This window comes from Lepidochelys kempii, chromosome 9 (genome assembly GCF_965140285.1).
Source record: "Lepidochelys kempii isolate rLepKem1 chromosome 9, rLepKem1.hap1, whole genome shotgun sequence".
NCBI classification, from domain to species: domain Eukaryota; kingdom Metazoa; phylum Chordata; order Testudines; family Cheloniidae; genus Lepidochelys; species Lepidochelys kempii.
This window is the reverse complement of record NC_136388.1, coordinates 58507953-58527338: the sequence shown is the minus strand read 5'-3', so window position 1 is coordinate 58527338 and position 19386 is coordinate 58507953. Positions and strand designations below refer to the sequence as shown.

The window sequence follows — 19386 nt, the reverse complement described above, 5'->3', positions numbered from 1 at the left end:
GGAGCAGTGTATGCACTGCTCCTACTCAACATTTAGAGTGTGTCCTGAATGTTTCCAGGTGCATAAACTCTATATGAACCCTTCACTCAGCCTCTCCTCATAAATCATGTGCCCCAGCCCCCTTATCATTTTCGTTGCCTTCTGCTGGACTCTCTCCAATTTGTCCACATCCCTTCTGTAGTGGGGGGACACTACATCATCTCCAGTAGTAGGCTCTTACGCTGAGTCTGATTGAGAGATTCCCTGCTAAGGCATAGGGCAGTCACTTCCCCCACTCCTGTGCTGCAAGGACAGCAGTGCCCTCCATTGGCCCCTGGGAGTCTCTGGGCCAAAGAGAAGGAGCCATCCTCAATCTCCGTGTTTTTGTCTGAAGAGCTGATCTATTTATGATGGACTTTCATTGAGCCAAAGCAAACTCTTTGTCCCAGCAGCCCCCAATCAGCAAAGGACAGAGTATGGAAGGCCGACAGTAAAATTCTCCAGCTTCTCCTAAGTCCCCCAAACCATTCTTCCCCTCCATTTCACCAAGCATTCCCTCTCCTGCGCGACCTGTGCAAGGGCAGGGGACACCTGGAGATATTCCCTTGTTTACTATGGACCAAGCAGATCCCCTCTCCCCTGTCACACAGCCCTTGATGATACACAAAAATATCCATGACAAATCCATTAAACTCTCTAAGGAAATGGGGGAATAACACATGGAAAGCGAACTTGATCCAGAGGAGATGAGCCAGAGCCACAGCTTCAGATCAGGATCAGAATTGAAACTCCTGCCGATTTGGGGGTTGCTCACATCTGGGGTTCTAGCTCAGCCCACAAAAGTGAGAGGCCAGAGGTATGAAATTCAGACCCTTCCCTGGATCTCTGGGGCTTTCCCCAAAGGGCGGAGAGAGATTCAGATCTGAGCTGCCAGTGTGGGCCCTGCTCAGATGTTGATGTTTAAGGCAGATACTATGTATTTTAAAGTTGTGCCTAGTAGAGGGAAATAGGCCTCTTTTATCAGTGAATCTGAGGTCTCTCCCAACAACACTTGCTTTCCCTTAGTGAGAGTTGTGGGGTAGGGAAGGATGTGCTCTGGAGCTGGGGACTTTTTGCCTCCTGGACAGGATAATTAGATAAGTGATCTCTCCAACTGATGAAGCACAAGACACTTCCAGCCCATTTCCTGTGATAAAAGATCTCATGGGTGGGAGGTTACAGTAACAGAAGTGGAAGGATCTTTTCTGGGACATGAGCCCACAGCTCAGAGAGAGCTCAGGGCAGCATCTGGTCTGCTTGATAGCTGACAGGGGGACCTCATGCATGCTCTCTGATAGATTAGGATGCTGAGTCACAACTGGGAGGCCCTTGTGGAAATACCCTTGCCCCTCCAGCAGCTGCTGCACACACTCTGTCACTCCTCCTCAGTTCAGAACTCAGGAGGAGGAAGGAAAAGAGCCACGATAGAACTGCCCATTGGTGAGTGAAGCTGGCAACGGGGCTTGGTGTATCTTCATTAGAGAGGTCCTTCACCGTACACCAGTGGCTCTCCCACTGGATCGCCACCTGCTTCCACTCAGAGGTTCAATAGCAGCAGAGAACAGAGCAACTTGTTGCAGTGGAGAGCGGCTAGCAGTTTGAACAAGCAGAGAGGATGGCAAGCCAGTGGCACAGCCCTCGGAAGGAGCCCGAGATTGAGCTTTTCGTGAAGGTGAGTTTCAGAGACATGTACGCTTATGAATTCTGCACACTGGATTCACCCCAGGCAGGAAGGACAATGACCCACTAAACTCACCAGTTACTTTTGATGAAGTTACCTGCAGATTTTTTTGCAAGTTCTTTATCATTTCAGAGTGGGGGGGCATTGTCCCATTTGCAATTGTCAGCGGTACATATGGTCAAATAGACCCGTGACTACATGTGTGTGTGCACAGCGATTGGCAGAAAAGGGTGGCAAGCATGCCCAGACTGGAGGAATTCTGAGTCTGGGCTCTGCAGGGATCTATGCATTCTACTGCATAGTGCCAAAGGAACCGTCAGGTTATAAAGTTATCACGGGGATCAAGTTCTTTTGGTGTGACGTTGTGTTGTTAATTGTTGTTATGCTGATATAAATCATATGTACAGCAGTGTAAATATGGCATGTGCCTTACAGAGACAGATAAGGCGTGATCCTGTCCAGAAGAGATAACAGACAATAATACAAACACATTCATTCAATTTCTGCTTCTCTCCAAGTTGTGATTGCAAGACAGACTCTCTGAACTGCTCTGTCTCTCTTTTACTCTGTCTGTGTCAATTATTCAGCTGACAGTTTTGCTGTAGAAATGTTTTCCCCTCAGTTAAGTGCTTTGGGGATGGATTTCCTTTGGAACACTTCAACTCCCCTCTTCAAAACATTCTTAACAGAAGTGGAGAGAGCAATAAATAAATCAGATATCCTGAATTTCCAAATGAATGTCTGAGAGAGAGACATGACCCTGAACAACTTCCATAACTTTAAATTCCCCGGCCCTGTGCTTGTTACTTGGCTGGCCATTGATTACACCATCACAGTAATAGAACAACACGTGACTTTATCTAGGGCATTTTGATGCAAACAGCAAATGCTCAAGATTTGAGGCTGCAAATATTGTTGAGATTCTGAGTCTTTTAAAAAGAAATGTTTAATGTTCTAAAAGTGTCATTTAAATGAGACAGGAGGTTTTATTCCCCAACTATTACAACAAATCCTTCCCACAGCAAATAACAGAAGGCTATCTCGGTCTATGTTAGAAATCTAGGGACTCAGACTCCACTCTCATTGTTGATGTACAGGACTGTCCAAAGTAAAATTATTCAGGGTTAGGTAAAAGATATTATCTGTCCTTAACCTCTCAAAGCCTAGGCTAAGCTGCTGAACATAGATACTTCATTAAGATCATCTCCTGTTTACTGTCCTTCAATTGATAAAACCAAACTTGTCCCAGGGTATTTTGCTGGTGAATTCAATTCTTCTGTGGTTCCCTGTTTTATCACTGTTACCTAGCTAGTCCCTAACTATCTTAGGGAGAGGCAGGAATATGATACACAAGATTGTTTCAAAACTGCATCAGAATCAAGGGGCTTTTTATTAGAGAAGAGAAACAGAAAACAAACGGTTAGTCAGTACTTCCCCTAAAACTTACTTAATTTAGCAGTAAAAACCCCCCTTGGAACAAGTAGTACAGTGGTAAACTAACAGTCCCCTACTGTAAGTCTCTTTGTTTTAACCATCTTTGGCAGGCAGGCTTTAATGAAACAGGGTCTGATCTAAAGGGGTGTTGAGCAACCACAGATCCCAATGGGAGTTGTAGGCACTCAGCACCTCTCTAGATCAAGAGCCAGATCCTGCTCCCCAAGTAACACTGGAGTAACTTTAGAATTACACCCCATTCACACCAGTGTTGGTGGGAGAGAATCTGGCCTTAAACCCCGACACTGTTTTGTGTGGGAGAAGAATCCTGTGAGATGCTGAGTGCTTCCCGCAAGGTGCCGAACACGTAGTTCCAAGCACCTTACAGGACTGGGTGCTTGGCACCTGGTCTAGTCTCCTGGCAGAGATATTGACCCATAGGACATGGATGGTGTGATGCATCTGCCCTTTTACCTACCTTTGCTAATGTTTCCAGAGTGGCAGTTCCTGAAGATCTATTGGGAACTTCTTGGTCTTGATTTTTCTTCCTTGTAACTCATGCATCTTCACATGGTAAAAGCTATTATTTGTGATCATTATTTCTATTCCTGAGGCATACACTGTTGAGCCAGGCACTGTACAAACACATTGTAAGAGACAGTCCCTGGCATGGCCCCTGGGCATGTCTTCATTGCAGTTCACTTGAGTTAGCCATACTCAATTTACCCCTCTGGAGTTAGCCTCACGTACGTGAGAACAGCCACACGGAGGACTAACACTTGAGCTGTTGTATCCACACCAGCATACATTGCATTCACTCATGTGTGGCAGGACGGCTGCTGGGGGCCATCCGATGGTTCTTTGCATTATTGTAGGCTGAGCCACTCTATGATCTCTTTGTCAGTGGGTTGTGGGGAAACTTGCCTCTCCTTTCTGGGCACAGGGGGAATTGTGGGAAGGTCATCAGAGAACTATCAGCACTCGAGTGACGCTAGCCTGCATTCACACTGCAGAGTGGTCATACCAGCAGTTGACAAGTTGTACTAACTTGAGCTTTACCCTATACCCACACTTGGGCTCATCTACAGGAAGTAACAGCATCACCACACTAGAGTCAAAAGTTTTGTGTCCGGATGGGACTCGAGTTATAACTCAAGTCAACTTTGTGGTGAAGACAAGACAGACAGGGTGGGAGAAAGGAATGATTATCTCGATTTTATAGATGGGGAAGAGAGGCACAAAGACATTAAGGATGTATTTTAAAGACACCAAATTTCCCTTGATTTCCAGGGGGGTTAGTGCCTGAATACCTTTAAAAATCTGACTTGAAGTGACTTGCCCAAGGTCACACAGGAAGTCTGTGTCAGAACTGGTGATAGACTGGCCACTGCCTGAACTGTTAAACTAAGAGCCAAATCCTCAGCTGCTATGGATCAGTGCAGCGCCACTAAAGTTGGTGGAGCTACACCAATTTATATGAATTAAGGATCTGTCTGTCTGTCACTGGACTGGCTTTTTTCTACAATCATCATTCTGTTGTTAGAATTCAGCTCTGTCTAACATTACTCAGCTTTGGATTAATTTGTAAAAGAATAGAAAAAATATAGATCTTCCCTGTGCCCTCACTCTGGCACTTTGCTCCAATCAATTTCTATCTCTTCATTCCCCCTTGGTCGGCAAGATTGGTCCTCTCTTTGGGTCACCCAAGCAATAATCTTTCTGTGTATGTGGCTCTCCCTCCCCAGTGGCTGTTCCTTAGCTGTCACTGAACTCTCAAGCCTGGATGATATGGCTGCCCCCATTGCAATGGCAGGGAGAGCTCCTTCCAGCTCAGGAGTGTATTGTAAGGGGCCATTTATCAAATTGCAAATTGCACTAGCATGACGTGATATATGCCATCATGTGCCAGCAATGCCCCTCTGCCATGTACATTGGCCAAACCAGACAGTCTCTATGCAAAAGAATAAATGGACACAAATCAGATGTCAAGAATTATAACATTCAAAAACCAGTTGGAGAACACTTCAGCCTCCCTGGACACTCAATTACAGAACTAAAAGTGGCATTTCTTCAACAAAAAAACTTCAAAAACAGACTCCAGTGAGAAACTGCAGAACTGGAATTAATTTGCAAACTGGACACCATCAAATTAGGTCTGAATAAAGACTGGGAGTGGATGTGTCATTATACAAACTAAAAACTATTTCCCCATGCTAATTTTCCCCCCTACTGTTACTCACACCTTCTTGTCAACTGTTTGAAATGGGCCACCCCGATTACCACTGCAAAAGTGATTTTTCCTCCTGCTGATAATAGCCCACTTTATTTGATTTGTCTCATTAGAGTTGGTAAGGCAACCCCCATATTTTCATGTTCTCTGTATATATATATATATATATATATATATATATATATATATCTTCCTACTGTATTTTCCACTCTGTGCATCTAATGAAGTGGGTTTTAGCCCATGAAAGCTTATGCCCAAATACATTGTTAGTCTCTAAGGTGCCACAAGTACTCCTCATTCTTTTTGCTGATACAGACTAATACGGCTATCACTCTGAAACCTGTCACCATTCTTTCAGTACCACTTGTATTGTAGTTGTGGAATTAGGAGACCATTCACTCCTTGCAAATAGGTCTCCATAAATCAGCAGGTAATGACTTCCAGCTGTCTGTGGCCTAGTCTGAATCCAAATCAGCCATCTAGCACCGAAAAGCTCAGCTTCTCATTATCAGTGGCTATAGGGTAGCCAGTCTCCATCTTAGGTTTACGGGTTTGGTATTTTTTCAATTCTCTGCAGTAGTAAAGATCTCGGAGAAAGGCAATAAAGCTCTCTAAGCTTTCAGCACCCAGAAGATTTTCCTCATTTGTAAATATGACTATTTGAAAAGATTTTAGTTATTACCTTTTTTAAAATCGACAAGTAGGATTTTGTGAGCAGTCCAAATTATTTTCTTACACACCCATTAAAAGAGGGGGTGACAAACACAGCAGATAAGGGCATGAAGCGGAGGTGAGGCAGAAGAACGTCTGAGTGCTGGTAGATATACCAATTGATTTTTAAAAATCATATTAATTCATTTGTTCATATGTAATCAGTTCATCCCATTTGGCCTACCTTTGTTGCCATAATTTCATTATTTGTCTAACCTATAGGAGTTAGGCACCCAAATACTTTTGAGGATCTGGACCTAAATTACTCCATTTCTCTTAATTCTTTTATTCTGATCCCCCGCCCCCATTCTGTAAATGGTGTTTGCTTCAGCAGCAAGAGGGCACAGTCCTGCAAACACATGGGCTTGGCTTTCAGTCTCTGAATAGTCCTATTGACTTGGGTGGAAATGCTCAGGGGCTTAAAATTAGGCATGTATGCATTTGCAGTGCTGAGGCCTTATAGTTATTAGTGGCTTATTCCGGTTCCATATGACTCTTGAGATGGAAATTATTGATTACACAGCTGTTTGATCAGAAATCATATCAGAAAATACTCTTGGGAGAATATTCATTTGAATAGTTTCTTTTCAGCATAGTAAAGGTAAGGGGGGAACATTTTTAAATTGCCATTTTGTTTATTTAAACCTTCAACTTTCCTTGGTTTAATTCTGATGCACTAGTTGTCTTTACAAGAGTCTGATGGATCAGGGTAAAATTTCCAAAGGTGCCTATGTGAGCAGGGGCCTGATTTTCCAAGCTATGTAGGTGCAGGAGCCTAAAGCTGCAGACAGATACCTAATGGGATTTCTGAAAGCCCTAAGCAGGCTGGGTGCCTCACTCCCACTGAAAGCCCATGGGAGTTGGGTGCCTAACTTGTGTGGGATTTTTAAAGTACCTCTTAGGCACCTAGCTGCATCTTTAGGCACCTGAGCACCTCTAAAGTCTGGCCCTTGACTTTCAATGGGACTGAGACTCCCGCAGTGCCTAAGCGTATGTCAACACTGCAATAAAACCCCTGCGGCTGGCCTGGGCCACCTGATTTATGGGCTCGGGCTGCGGGGCGGTAAGATTGCTGTGTAGACACTGGAGCTGGCCAATGCCAGCGAGTTAGGGGCCTAACGACCTTTAAAAATCTACCCTTAGGTACTTCTGAAAACGTCACCCTGAGAGCCCAGTGCGGCCTGCAGAGCCTGCTGTGCTGGGACTGATGCCCGAGAATGAGCCCAGCTTATGGATTTATAAATGTGGAACCCCCCAGCTGGCGTTATTACAGTCACTTTTCAGAGTAGAACCCCACTTGGAGAAGGGGCCAACAGTTTGAGAATTATTATAGCCTTGTATTGAACGATCCCACCTCTCCTGTACTGACCTGGGCTGGAGTCAACCCAGAGCCTTCCAAACACATGCAAGACTCCTGGAGGAGCCTGTCTAGATGTATTTGTTTATTAGGATTTCTACAGAGAATGAGGGGTGTAATCTGTGTCTGACAAGGTAGCCCCAGGACTTGCCCAGTAGGCTTGCAGTGTTCTTCATTTTTGTTGCACTGGCTGAAGACTGACTTTCGTTTTTAAAAAGGGAATTGTTTGTCTGGTTCATGGAAAATCTGAGCCTTTGGGAATTTATGCCTTGTCCCTTTAAATCAGCAAGTGAACAGCGAAAAGAAAACAAACTACTGTTTTCCTGGAACATGTTAGTGCATTTTCTCCCACACCCTCCCTCTTGAGTTTTTCCTCCTGCCAGTGAGGAGCCTCCCTTCCTGTTGAATCCATTATCAAACTCCATCCTCCTTTTGTGCCTCCCTCCCTGACTGCTACCACCAGTGCTGAGTGTACCAGCCTCCCCCTCCCTTTCGCGCTTCCTGTCTCAAGAGCCCCTGACAATCCAGCTTCTAGAGACAGGCTTTCCAAAAATATGGCAGCAAGGGGCACAGAGAGCTTTCATACTGCCTTCCCCTCTGACCCAGCTCCCACCAGGAAACAGAAACAATATCGCACTGGCTTACAAAAGAATCACCGTGAGTGGTGCTGGTTCATGAACCCAGCAGCCCCACTAGGGGCATGGCCCACCTGCTCTGATGACAATCAGTGTTGGTGCATTTCAGGTGCTCAGATGCCATGGTGACAAGGGTGGTATAAATAGCTAGATGTAGCTCACGAAAGCTCATGCTCAAATAAATTGGTTAGTCTCTAAGGTGCCACAAGTACTCCTAGTCTTTCAGGGGGTTGCTTAAGTGTGACTTGATAATGTTATGTTTGCTTTTGTATGCACTGGAGGGGTTCAATGCAGGCTTTCTGGGCTAGTGAATCCAGCCTATGGCCACTGCCACCTATAACTTATACCTCCCCCCCTTACACAACTCCTCTGACTTAGCTCCCCAAGCCTGTGTGAAAGTTAGTGTACTAGGGGCTAATTACCTCCTGCTTTGCCTCATGTGTGATCATTCACAATTGTGCAAATGAGCTGTGAACTGTCACCAGATCAGAATGCTAGGCCTACATCCATGGCCCCGGCAAAGCTCAGAATGGCATGGGTGCTGTAGTGGCCACTGCACTTCCCTGGTACTGGGCTGTCTATGCACTCGGCTTCCCCCACCTCTCCCCTTCATCTTCCCCATGTAATTTCAAACAGCCTGATGCCCTGTCTCTGTAATGGACCCTCAACCTCTAACCACCCCCAGACTTCTGGGAAGGGATTTCCAAAATACAGACACAAACCTAGATCTGAATTTCATGCTTAGGTGTCTCTCTGTTTAATGGGATGGACTGGACCCCTGAATCCTAACATATCCCTTAAAAAACCTAAACACATATGCAAATGGTGTAGCCTGGGCCTATATCTAGATAGACTATAAATGTGCCATGTGACTTAAATTATAATTGCTATGAGAACCATCTGAGCATCTCCCATCTCTGGTCCATTTGAAATCTCAACAATAATGTTGCATTGAATCTCCTTTTTTAAAAAAATGGAGAGAAAGGCACCTTTGATGATCTGGGCCTAACTCCCAATGAAACCAGTGAATCACCCGTTATGCTGCCACTGCCTGTTTACCAAGCCCGGAGCTGTGCTAGCAGCTACTTGCCCAAAGCCACTTGCAGAGGCCCAGCTGTGGGAGACATCTGATGCCCAGTGAGCAGCATTGGTCTATTTTGCTCCTTCTGCAGGCTGGCCTGGATGGCGAGAACATTGGGAATTGTCCCTTCTGCCAGCGTCTCTTCATGGTTCTGTGGCTCAAAGGTGTCAAATTCAACGTGACCACAGTGGACATGACAAGGTAAGGGAACAGAGGTAATTCTTGCCAGTGAGACATCCAGAGTACACAGCAGGAAAGCTCAGGGCTGCCCCTTGGTTTGTGTGCACCAACAAAGTCTCTAAGGTGCCACAAGTACTCCTCTTCTTTTTGCGGATACAGATTAACACAGCTGCTACTCTGAAACAAAATCTTAGTGTCATGTGGCTCAATTGCTCTTCAATCTACACTTCAGATCTTTCCCACTGTCAGCATCACGTTCCCTTTCATTACATCTGCCACGTCACTGGCATAGATGTAGTTGACTGGCATCATTACGAGGTCTAGCTGTGACCAAATTCTCGCCTCACTTATGCACCCTCCCCCCCACCCCTGCTGACCTCCATGGAATTACACAGGGGATAAGCCTGCAGGGAATTTGGCCCCAAAATCAAAGTTCAGGCCATTGTACCTTAAGCAACTGGGGACACAATGTGAACAACAAACATTTGTCCATGGAAATTCATGCAAGATGTCCTGTAGTGACAGGGCCATGACAAGATGGCAGTCAGCCCTCTTGGCAAATTGAAATGACTACACATATCCCATGGGCTGCCAAAGATGGATATCCCAATGGCCAGCAAAGTCAATGGGAGCTGTGAACTCAGGGTATAATTTGGCCCTTTATCTAGAGCGCTCCCTCTGCTGATCAGCATGGCTCTGGCTCCAAAACACGAGGCCCATGATTCCTTTTCACCACTGTGTCTCCTCCATGTACTAATCAGTGTCTCTCAGTATTTGATGCCTTCACCATGTGGTGTTTAAGAGCAGGTTGGACAAACACCACTCAGGGATGTTCTAGGTTTACTGGTCCTGCCTCAGTGCAGGGAGCTGAATTAGATGACCTCTCAGGGTCCCTTCCTGTCCTACCATTCTATGTTCTTCTTGGTGGTTGTGCATGGTGGTGAGATGAGATTGTGACACTGCACTTGCAGTGAGGCCTTCACCTCAGCAGTGAATCCCTCTTTTTTTTTTTTTTTTTTAAATTCATTTCAGGAAACCTGAAGAACTGAAATCTCTGGCTCCAGGGACCAACCCTCCATTCTTATTGTTCAACAAGGAGCTGAAAACAGACTTCATTAAGATCGAGGAGTTCCTGGAGCAGATGCTGGCACCTCCTAAGTATTTAATATCATAGTATTATGTACTTCTTTTCCACCTTCCAGCCAGGAGATATGAACTGCCACCAGATCAGAACACTGGGCCTAGATCCGTGGCTATGACAAAGCTCGAATGGCATGGGTGCAGTAGTGGCCATTGCATTTACCCAATTCTGGGCTTCCCCCGCCTCCCCTCTCACTCCTTGCACTTTGCAAACATTGATCGGTTCAGCAATGGTACTCATCTTGTTATCTTGTGTGGTGGGGGCACGGACAGAGGCAGAGAGAGGGACTGGGAGCCAGTGGCAGCCAGAATTTTGGAGCCCTGGTTCTAGTCCCTTGCTCTGAGCAATGTATTGCTCTCTCCATGAAGGTATTGCTCAGGCCAAGGTACTGCTGTGTGTCCCTGGGAAGAAGCAGAGATAGGCTTTTGCCTAGTGTGAGACCGTTGGTTTAAGGTTGTGACCCCCCACCCCCTTCCTCTATGAATAGCTAAGCAGCAAGGAAACAGTTTGGCCTGTGAAATAACACAATGGAAGGAAATTCACTGTGTGATCTCTGGATGCAGGCAAAGAGGGAAAGGGGCTCGACAGGCAAGCCACAGGGGTGGGGGATGTGGTGAGAACGTGCAGGTGGATCGGTTTAGAGTCCCAAGAAGCAGATGCCGTTATTTTTGAAGCAGGGGAGGGGAAGGGATTCAAAAACCTTTTTTCTGCTTGTTTTTGAAAGGGGCAGGTGCATGTAGCTGAGCCAAAGCGAACACTCCAGCCCAGGGGTTAGGAATGCAGCCAGCTCCTGGCCGAGCGGTTATGATGCGCTCACTCTTGGCTCTCTCCCCGACCGTTCACTGCAGTGGTAAACAGGAGACACCTTAAAGGGCCGGAACAGTTCACAGCTGGGGCTTTAGGACAGATCCTGAGCTGTAGAAAGTTGCGTGGCTCTCCCGAGTCTCCCCACCTTACGCCCCTGATGAGTTACCAGCTGTTGCTGGCTGCATGGCTGTCTGGATGGAACCCAAAGCAACACTCTTTGGATAGGAGGGAGCAGAATCCTAGCCCAGGGTTCCTCCTTCAGCTCCATATTGCCCTGAAAACTCCCCTTTGTGCCTAGTCAGACTTTGGGACATACCTAGCTAGAGGTCATCACTGCATGACCCTTTCCAGCTTGCACCCACGTCCCAAGCAAGCTGGCATGCGGGCACTCCAGGAGCTCATGCTAGAGGAATCCAAGGTACCCTCTAAGTCCTAGGGCCAGATCTGCAAACGAGCTCAGCACATTGGGCACATGTTGGGTGCTGGGATCTTTTGCAAATCTGTCCACAGTGGCGGGTACTGAGCCCCTCTGAAAGCCCTGGCCTGAGAGGCCTGATTCCTGTGGGAGTTAGGGGCTGAAATGCCTCTGGAGGAGTGCACCCTTAGCGACCATGGGACACACCAACGCTCAAGGCTCAAGCGTTTCACTGGGCGACTGCTGAGCACATGAAACACTGAGGCTTTGCTCTCCATCCTCACTCACCTCACAGCTTTCAGCCCAGAAGGCACAGCACAGAGATGAGGCAGGTGTGAGTCTCAACTCAGTGCAATGGCATGGTGCAGTCCTGCCCTCTCTTCTCCCAGACAAGAGCACTTACACCAACGGCTTATAGATTAACTCCTGTACAGAGTTCAAAGCTCTTTAGCCCCTCAAGTCTTCCCCTTCTTCTGGGAGCTAATTCAAGCCTCTTCCCCTAAACTCAGGAGTCCCACAGCCTCCTCCATGGCCTGAGTAATAATCCAGGCAGGCTTACTTCCCTTGCATTTTCAGAGTCCGCTAGCCCCCCTCCTGCCCTGGGAAAGCTCAGCCAGCAGTAGTGCTGATCTCCTGTGGAACCTCCTCTAGGTGCACCCGCTGCCAGCTGAACTACCTTTCCCCAGGTCCAGGCACTTGTTAGCTGCCAACCAGCCACCTGGGCATGGCATTAATAACCTACAGGTGGGCTGAGCTGGGGTTGCTCTCCTTAAAGGGGACAGCCACACTGTGACAAACACACTCATGGGAAAAAGCATATTACCTGCTCAGATGGTCTGGTCTAGTTACAGGACAGCACCCCTTGCCAGGAGAGGTTTTGATACCTGCAACAGTGTTATGTTGGGACACCCTTCAACCTTCTTCTCTCATGCCTCACCCCAGGCCACTGGATAGGTACTGGAGCTGCTAGCCTGCGCTGCTACAGCTTTGCTGCTATTGCTGCCGGAGCTAGCTAGGTCAGAACCGGCTCGGGTCTGTCTACACGGGCTGCATTCCCCGCTCTGACTGCAGTGTTGACAGACCTTGAGTCTGGCAAAGCCCATCTTGGGGCCAGTGCAGGGCTGGGCCTAACACAACAGCTGAGCTGATATTGGCATGCAGGGTGTACTGGGATACCTCGAGAACAAAAGGCATTTCCCCATGGGAGCTGTGTGAGTTTCCATCTCCCCCTCCGTGCCAATCTGTGCACACCTATCTGAAGCCAGCATCCTGGAAGTGCCAGCAGAGCTCAGAGCTTCCCTCTATCCCTTGGGCAGGAAGCTAGATGAGGTTGATCATTGCAGGACTTTATGCTTTTGAACCCATCTCAGTCCTCGTGGGTTTTATAGTCACTAGAAGAGAATGCAGCTGAGTATCCTTCTAATGGCAGAGTGAATTCTCCATATATGACTCTGTGCATTTATCTGTTTAAGGTACCCACACCTGAGCCCCAAATACAAGGAGTCCTTTGATGTGGGCAGCAACATCTTTGCCAAGTTCTCTGCATACATCAAGAATCCCCACAAGGAAGCAAATGAGAGTAAGGAACCCTGGGGTATTTTTATTTATTATTCTGAGTCCATCATTTCCCCTGGAAATTTACTTCCCTGGATCCTGAAGCAAAACCTATTAGAAAAATAGCTCGCTCAGCCAGGGGGATCCAGAGGGTGTCTCAGCTGTCCACAGTCCCTGAAGCTGGGGATGTTGGTGCACAGAATGGGAACTACAGAACTTCCAGGAGAGGTGGGAGGAATGCCTCTCAGCAGCAGCGGCAGGGATCTAAAGGTGCTGAGTATTGGTGACAACTCCTGTGTGCAGGATTCCTGCTCTTTGAGAGGGCATCCTATGGCTGGGCTGGAGTCCCCGCTGTCTCCCACACTCCACCCACCCAAGTGATGCCCCTGGCAATTAAAGCAATAAAGTGGAAGGACGGAAGCAACCCTGCCTTTCACCCAGCACCATTTGAGGATCATGATCCATAGCTCGTGCTGTAAAGGCCTGGAAGCAGCATAGCATCAGGATAGGTGGCTGTTAAAGGAGCAGCTCTGATAGCTCTGCCTGCACAGAGCCCTGTTCTGTACACACTCTGAGCAGTTCTGGCACACCCTACTGGGGGCAGCGGGACATCGCACTGTGTTTGGTGGATCTGGGCTTGGGGAGGCCGTCTACCACTGGTTTGGCCAACCCCCTCTAACCAGTCCCTCTCAGAGAAGGTGGCAATACGTATTAGGGGCATGTTCAGATCCTATAGCTCTTTGGAAGGTGCCGAAAGGATATATTCTGGGGTTTCTCCACCAAAATCCCAACAGTGGTCCCAGGTGGAAACCCCTCTTCAAGTATGGCCCAGCTCAATGGTACAAGTGTCAGGGACTTGTCTATGAGGGTGGAGATTTTTTTGGTGGGGGCAGGGGCGTGGATTGTGTCTATACCTACACATTGGGGCAGGTTCATTATCTCATGCCAGGAGCCCTGACTGTGATCTCAGTTGGGCTGGTGTAGATCAAGAGTAACTCTACTGAAATCAGTGGAGTTGCAGTAAAACTGGTGGGTGTGAGAGCAGAATCTGCTCAAGGTCTTTCACACTAACACTGCGGTTTCTCCTTGGGTGCAGATTTTGAGAAGGCTTTGCTGAGGGAGTTCAAACGCCTGGATAACTACCTGAACAACCCACTCCCTGAAGAAATCGACCAGGACAGTACCGAGGAAGTCCTGGTCTCCAACAGGAAGTTCCTGGATGGGAACAGGCTGACATTAGCTGACTGCAATCTGCTGCCCAAGCTGCACATCATCAAAGTAAATCCACCTGCTAGCTACAGAGGCCACAACCTCTGGGTCAAAGGGCAGGCCAGCACACGAAGTATGGGATTTTCAAAAGTGCCTTCATGCCCAGGGAGTGCAAGGTCCTGTGACAGTTAGCAGGACTTGTGCTCCTAAATCACTTAGGCCTACCTCCTCATTGAGATCAATGCCAGTTAGGCACATGTACCTTTGAGGATCTGGGCCTTAGGGGCTTGGGAGAATCACCTCCCAAAGCAGTACAGGTTCCTTTACACTCCCAACTAGAGCCAGCTCACCATATCTGACCTTGTGAAGCTTTGGGGAGCTGAGGCACTGTCCAATTCCAGCTCAGAATATTCTGACTCAAGCCTGTCTGTACTCATCCCCTTTGGCGCCATCCCCTGCTCTCTGTCTCGCCTGTCCCTTCAGTAGGGCATTTAGCTGAGCAGTGGACTGGCAAGGGAGGCTAGAACAGCTGAGCCAGGTCTGAGCATTAAACATGGGTGAATTTCATCCCAAGGAGAGTGAAGGAAGCTCTATCACTCGAGGGATCTAAAGCTAAACAGGAAAAGCACTGGAGAGAAACCTGTAGGGACAACCCCACTCCAGCCCCTGCTCTTCGTGAGGGACCAACAGTACTAGCCAGACCCAAACACAGTACTGTCAACCAAAGTCTGGGCAGCTCCTGGCTAGCTCTCAAAGGCAATGTCCCAAGTAAAGGTTTCACCCCTTCTGTCCAGTGTGAAGCTCTGATGTTATTTTCAGGAGTATGGCTTTCACAGCCAGTACTTTTGGAAGCGCTGGGACACCTTTGTGTCTCTGGTTCAAAGCCAGACTGGGTGGACAGCTCCCCTCCTGCCTGCAACCCTCCCTTGCTTCTGGAGTTAATAGCCTTGAACCCATCGATCTCATCCATGATGAACAATAAGTTTGAAATTAGGGAGAGGATTGCTGCAGGAACAGAGCACAGTGTGTAATAGCCATCCCTGACATGCTGGATAGATGAGCCAAGAAAGCTGAGATTTTGAGCTTCAAATCTGGCTGTCTTCTTCCTCTGAATGGGGGTATTGATCCAGAAGGAACAGGAGGGATTTGTGCGAACTCAGTGGACTTCACTGTTTCATCCACTTCATGATTTTCACTCCCGCTCTTACATGGATTGCCTTGGCCAACCTTTAGGGGGCACCCTGGGAGTTCCAAATCAAGATTAGTTGCTCATGGAGTCCTGTTTGGTCCAACATGCTACAGTGGAACCTCAGAGTTATGAATGCCTTGAGAATGGTTGTTCGTAACTCTGAACAAAATGTTCTGGTTCTTTCAAAGTTTACAACTGAACAGTGATGTAACACAGCTTTGAAACTTTACTCTGCAGGAGAAAAATGCTGTTTTTAACCATCTTAATTTAAATGAAACAAGCACAGAAACAGTTTCTCTACCTGGTCAAAAATTTTTTTTAAACTTTCCTTTTATTTTTTTAGTAGTTTACATTTAACACATCATTGTAATGCCTTTTTTTTTTTTTTTGTCTGCTGATGCCTGATTGCATACTTCCAGTTCCAAATGAGGTGTGTGGTTGACTGATCAGTTCGTAACTCTTAGGTTACCCTATAGCACCTATAGGCCCCAGCTGAGACTGGGGCTCCATTGTGCTGGGCATGGCCCAAGGTGGGATTATTGTCCCCGTTTTACAGCTGTGAACTAAGGCACAGAGAGATTACGTGAGTTGCCCAAAGTTGCCCAGGGAACCAATGATGGAGCTGGGAAGTGAATCCTGAGTTTCTGCATGCCAGACCAGTGCTTTAACAACAAAGCCTGTGGGCTTCCAGGTCCATGGGGCCAGATCTTATCCTGATACCCAGAAGTCTAATAATCACCTGCATTTTCTCACCCTTCACCCGTCTAGATTGCTGCCAAGAAATACCGTGACTTCGAGATCCCAGCGGAAATGACAGGCATCTGGCGCTACCTCCACAATGCCTACTCCCGTGATGAGTTCAGCCACACATGCCCAGCCGACGAGGAGATAGAACGCACCTACGCCAGCGTTGCCAAGAAGATGACCTAGGGGGCAGCTGGTTTTTGAAACCCCTCTTTCCATTGGAAACACTGCCATGAAACCTGCCTTCTTCTGAATGGCCACGCCAGTAGAACAGCCCAGTCCTGTCACCTGCAAACATTCAGGATCTAGGAACTGCAGGAATCATTATGATGTAATTAGTAACTGCCTTTCAGAAAATAACCCCGTGCTTCCAGCTGCTGCAGCTACCCTACTCATGTGTAGATTGACTGCACCCTGACTGTACAGCTATAATCATTGCATGTATAGAAATGGCACCACTCAGCTGCCGAGGCAGCTGCTTTGTCATTCCTTAGAGGCTAGGATTCCCAACCATTTTGTGGGCTCACCAATGTTTATTGTGCAAAACTGCACAGAGCTGGTGACCATGTGGCATAGTGCGGTTTAAGTATCACCCTTTTGAATCTGGAGGGTGGGATACAAATGATGTCTTAGATCCCAGAAAAATGGGTTTTTACAGATGCATAGAGTTTAGGCCAGAAGACACCATCAGATCATCTAGACTTACCTACCCTGTATAACACAGGGCATTACATTTCACTCACTTACCCCTGCTTTGAACCCAATCACTTGTGTTTGGCTAAAGTATATTTTCTGGAAAGGCATTTGAAGACATTGAGAGATAGCACAGGGCTGCACCAGCGGGGGCTGCTCTAGGTCAGGAATGAGGTGCCCTGGAGGAGCTGTGTGAAGGCTCTAGAATGGGAGGCTCTGCAAGTCACAAAAATACCAACAACAGACATTGAACTACAGTGCCTTCCCCTCCTCCGATACCAGGTTTCCATTGCTCTGTCTCCAATGACTTCAGCGGAGCTCCTCCTGAGGCATGTAGGTGTAGGTTCGAAGTGGATCAGGCTCACACATATCACAATCTCAATACAGAGCACCAGCAGCAAAGAGCCATTTCTTATACAAAGTTCACCTGGTAAGTGTCAGTGATCAGCTTGGAAACTCTTGCAAGAGAACTGCCCCGTCTTACTCCTGGAATGTGGACTGCTAAGACTTAGGTGCTTCATCTCCAGATCTCCCTGACCCCCTGCAGCAACACAGCTTGACCAGGAGAGGTTCCCCTTTCAGATCCAGGCAGTGCAGGAGTTTTCCATGATTGGGCAAGAGACTGTGAACTTTCTTTCCCCTGATCCCACACAAGCTGTACCCACCTGCCCAGCCAACCAGGGTGGACAAAAATTGATTTACTTTCTAAAACAAAAGGGTTTTTGTAATTGATGTGCAGCGTATCAAGGTCAAACTGTGTGTGCGTGTGCACAGAGCACCCAGGTCCATTTCTACCACTGGGTGAGCCTAGCACAGTTCCACTGAAGGGTGACTCCAGCTGAGGATCTGGCCTACATAAGCATGGAGTGACTGATGCTTGCTCAAGAAGTATGATCCTTGAGGCCCTTTTCTACCACTGTGACCTTGGGAGTTGCTACTAGCTCCGGCATAGTCCAGGAGGCAAATGATAGAGGTTTCCTGGGAGGGGCTGGCTCAGTGCTCATGGCCACACTTTCCCCTCCTCCATTAGATTTGTGATGCTGGCGCCTCCTGCCAAAATCTGTACCCAGGAATCTGTCCCCTCTCCCCAAATAATACAGAAGCTAATGGCAACATAGATATTCTGTAGAATGCAATGGCATGCCTATAATGTACTAAGCATTACAGATCTGCACTGGGCACTGAGATGGTAAAAGCCCCCTAGAAAACTCACTAAACTTCTCTCTTACTTGTACTTTTGCACTAAAAAGTGTGTACTCGCAATTCTGCTTTTGATATATTTGTTAGTTTCATTAAAGTGATAATAAACTTTATTTTATATACAACTTTCACAACGCGGCCCCAGACTGCTGTCCAGGAGACGCTGAGAGCTAGAGAAGGCAGTAGAGCATAAAAAGGTGTCTGGTTGTGCTGGGAACATGAGAAAGTGAATACTAATTGCCCTTCTAAAATAAACAGTAATAATAACCTCCATTTTCTGTGCTGTCCCTTGTGCTGGATGGATCTCAACATGCTGTACAGACTAGAGGGATATAGACACCACCTGGAAGGCAGCCTGCTCTTGGGTGGCACACCGCATCTGCTCTGCATCCCCAGTTCTACAGGAATTCCACGGCCCCTGTAATTCCCTCAGAACCTGCAGAATGGGAGAAGCCACAGCTGCATAGCAACAGCTGTGGTATCCTTGATGATGTCACTCACTTGCATTAGGAACAGTGCAAAGGAAGGGGCCTGCTGACCACACGTTGGTTGAGGACATGGCCCTTCATAGGGCTCTCAGGCCCCTCAGTTTTGGCAGCATGGCTTGTCTCTTTGCTGTGCTGACATTAGTCCCCTGTTGATATCTGAAGTGCCCATGCCACCAGTGAGGGGTGCAGAGCATGTAGGGGGTACTTACTGCTGGTCAGTAACCTCCACCCTTGCTTTCTGCACCATGTGCTTGGATTTGGGGGAGGAACACTCTGCATCCAGGGACTGATCCCTGACTCCTCCCCAAGGGGTAGGCCCCATCCCCCATTTCACCATGTCCATCACAGCACCAATCCACGGCAAACATGAGTCTGTTCAGCAGCAGCAAGCTGTAGCCACTGGTGCTTTTAGCTCTTGAGGTCCCCAGTTCAGTCCCTGGTGTGCAAGGGCCTCCATGTTGCCTGAGCATTCTACACAGTGCCATCGGATGCCACCATGCAGCAACATTTCCTGCCTTGCTATGAGCCTGTTATGCTTCATTTACTTCCACCTGTTTCCTCTGTGCAATGCAAGGGAGGGAAGTAGAGGGGCCAAAGACACTAAACAAGATGGACTCAG

General features: G+C 47.6%; 1 protein-coding gene across 1 annotated transcript; it reads left to right on the top strand.

The window, feature by feature from the left end:
* The first annotated feature begins 1262 nt into the window (after positions 1 to 1262).
* CLIC2 (chloride intracellular channel 2) lies at positions 1263 to 18392 on the top strand. The gene is made up of 6 exons (XM_073360583.2): positions 1263 to 1690; positions 9239 to 9348; positions 10360 to 10485; positions 13163 to 13269; positions 14341 to 14522; positions 16411 to 18392. Exons 1-6 carry the CDS (start codon positions 1634 to 1636, stop codon positions 16570 to 16572), a joined length of 744 nt encoding a protein of 247 aa, XP_073216684.1. The 5' UTR covers positions 1263 to 1633; the 3' UTR covers positions 16573 to 18392.
* The last annotated feature ends 994 nt before the right edge of the window (positions 18393 to 19386 follow it).

Excerpts from the sequence above, each read along its gene's own strand:
- CLIC2 (XM_073360583.2), top strand. The coding sequence starts at position 1,634 with ATGGCAAGCCAGTGGCACAGCCCTCGGAAGGAGCCCGAGATTGAGCTT. Across the intron at positions 10,486-13,162 it reads CAGATGCTGGCACCTCCTAA|GTACCCACACCTGAGCCCCA; the intron begins GTATTTAATATC and ends TATCTGTTTAAG. Across the intron at positions 13,270-14,340 it reads CCACAAGGAAGCAAATGAGA|ATTTTGAGAAGGCTTTGCTG; the intron begins GTAAGGAACCCT and ends CCTTGGGTGCAG.